Consider the following 928-nt stretch of genomic DNA (forward strand, 5'->3'; position numbering starts at 1 on the left):
TTCTCTTGGGAAGGGGTGTTCAATATTGGATGATGACACACAGAGCAGCGAGCAGCAGCAAAGGTATGGTCATTTTTTTTCCACATCCGAAGGTCAGAGTTTAACCGACGGTCAGTTGGCGGCTCGTCGTCTACCCGACTGTTCATCTTCGCATCGAATGCAACAAGCCGGAAAGAGAGTACGGTTTGGCGGTTTACCGTTTGCTGAACTTCACCTGGGCAATGGTGGTACCGAAATGTGACGATGACGATAGGGGACAGGCCGAAGTGGGCCACTTGTTTGCGGAATTCGACCGCCGTTTCGGGCCGTCCATCGACTCTTTGGTCTGCAAGCTGACCGACGCCTACGACGCTGAACAGCAGTGGCCGTCGAGCACGGTGCCCAGCGGCGGGGGCGGGGGCGGAGCCGGGGGCGTGGCAACCGTTGCCGAAGGCGCCGCCAAGACCCTGCTGTCGTTCGGCTCGACGCCCGAACCGTTTTGCTGTTATTACATTTACCACGACGCGACCACGAGCGAGATGCGCAGCCGTTTGCCGACCGCCAGTTCGAATTGCGGTACGTCGCCGTCGGTTCCCAGCTCAGCCACGCCCGGCGCCGAAGTCTGGACCGCACTCTGCGATCTGGGCGCTCAGCTCGCCGCCACCGGCTCTTACTTTGTCGATCTGGTCGCCAAAACCGATTCCGACTGGTGGGTAGCTGCCAAGAAGAGTGGACATCGACGCCTGTACCTCACTTTGTACGCCAAGAATGCATCCCTGACCGACGTGGGCGAAGAACTGCGTCGACTCTGCGCTAGTCACTTTGATGGCGACTTTTTGAACGAATAAAAAAATAGCCAGCTTGTATCACTTCCAGTTTTTGCTTCTTCGTTCCAGATTTAGCCTGATTGTCTTGTTGGCTCAGTCTGAATTGACTGTATTAGAATGTA

General features: G+C 56.2%; 1 protein-coding gene across 1 annotated transcript; it reads left to right on the forward strand.

Moving 5' to 3' along the window:
• Positions 1–115: 115 nt before the first annotated feature.
• Tsp_02024a (putative kinase domain protein) lies at positions 116–827 on the forward strand (the record flags this gene model as incomplete). Its single annotated transcript, XM_003377780.1, has 1 exon — positions 116–827. A coding segment is annotated over one exon (712 nt), but the record flags the coding sequence as incomplete, so codon positions are not given.
• Between the last annotated feature and the right edge of the window lie 101 nt (positions 828–928).

Source organism: Trichinella spiralis, assembly GCF_000181795.1.
Source record: "Trichinella spiralis strain ISS 195 chromosome Unknown Scfld4, whole genome shotgun sequence".
In the NCBI taxonomy this organism is placed as follows: domain Eukaryota; kingdom Metazoa; phylum Nematoda; class Enoplea; order Trichinellida; family Trichinellidae; genus Trichinella; species Trichinella spiralis.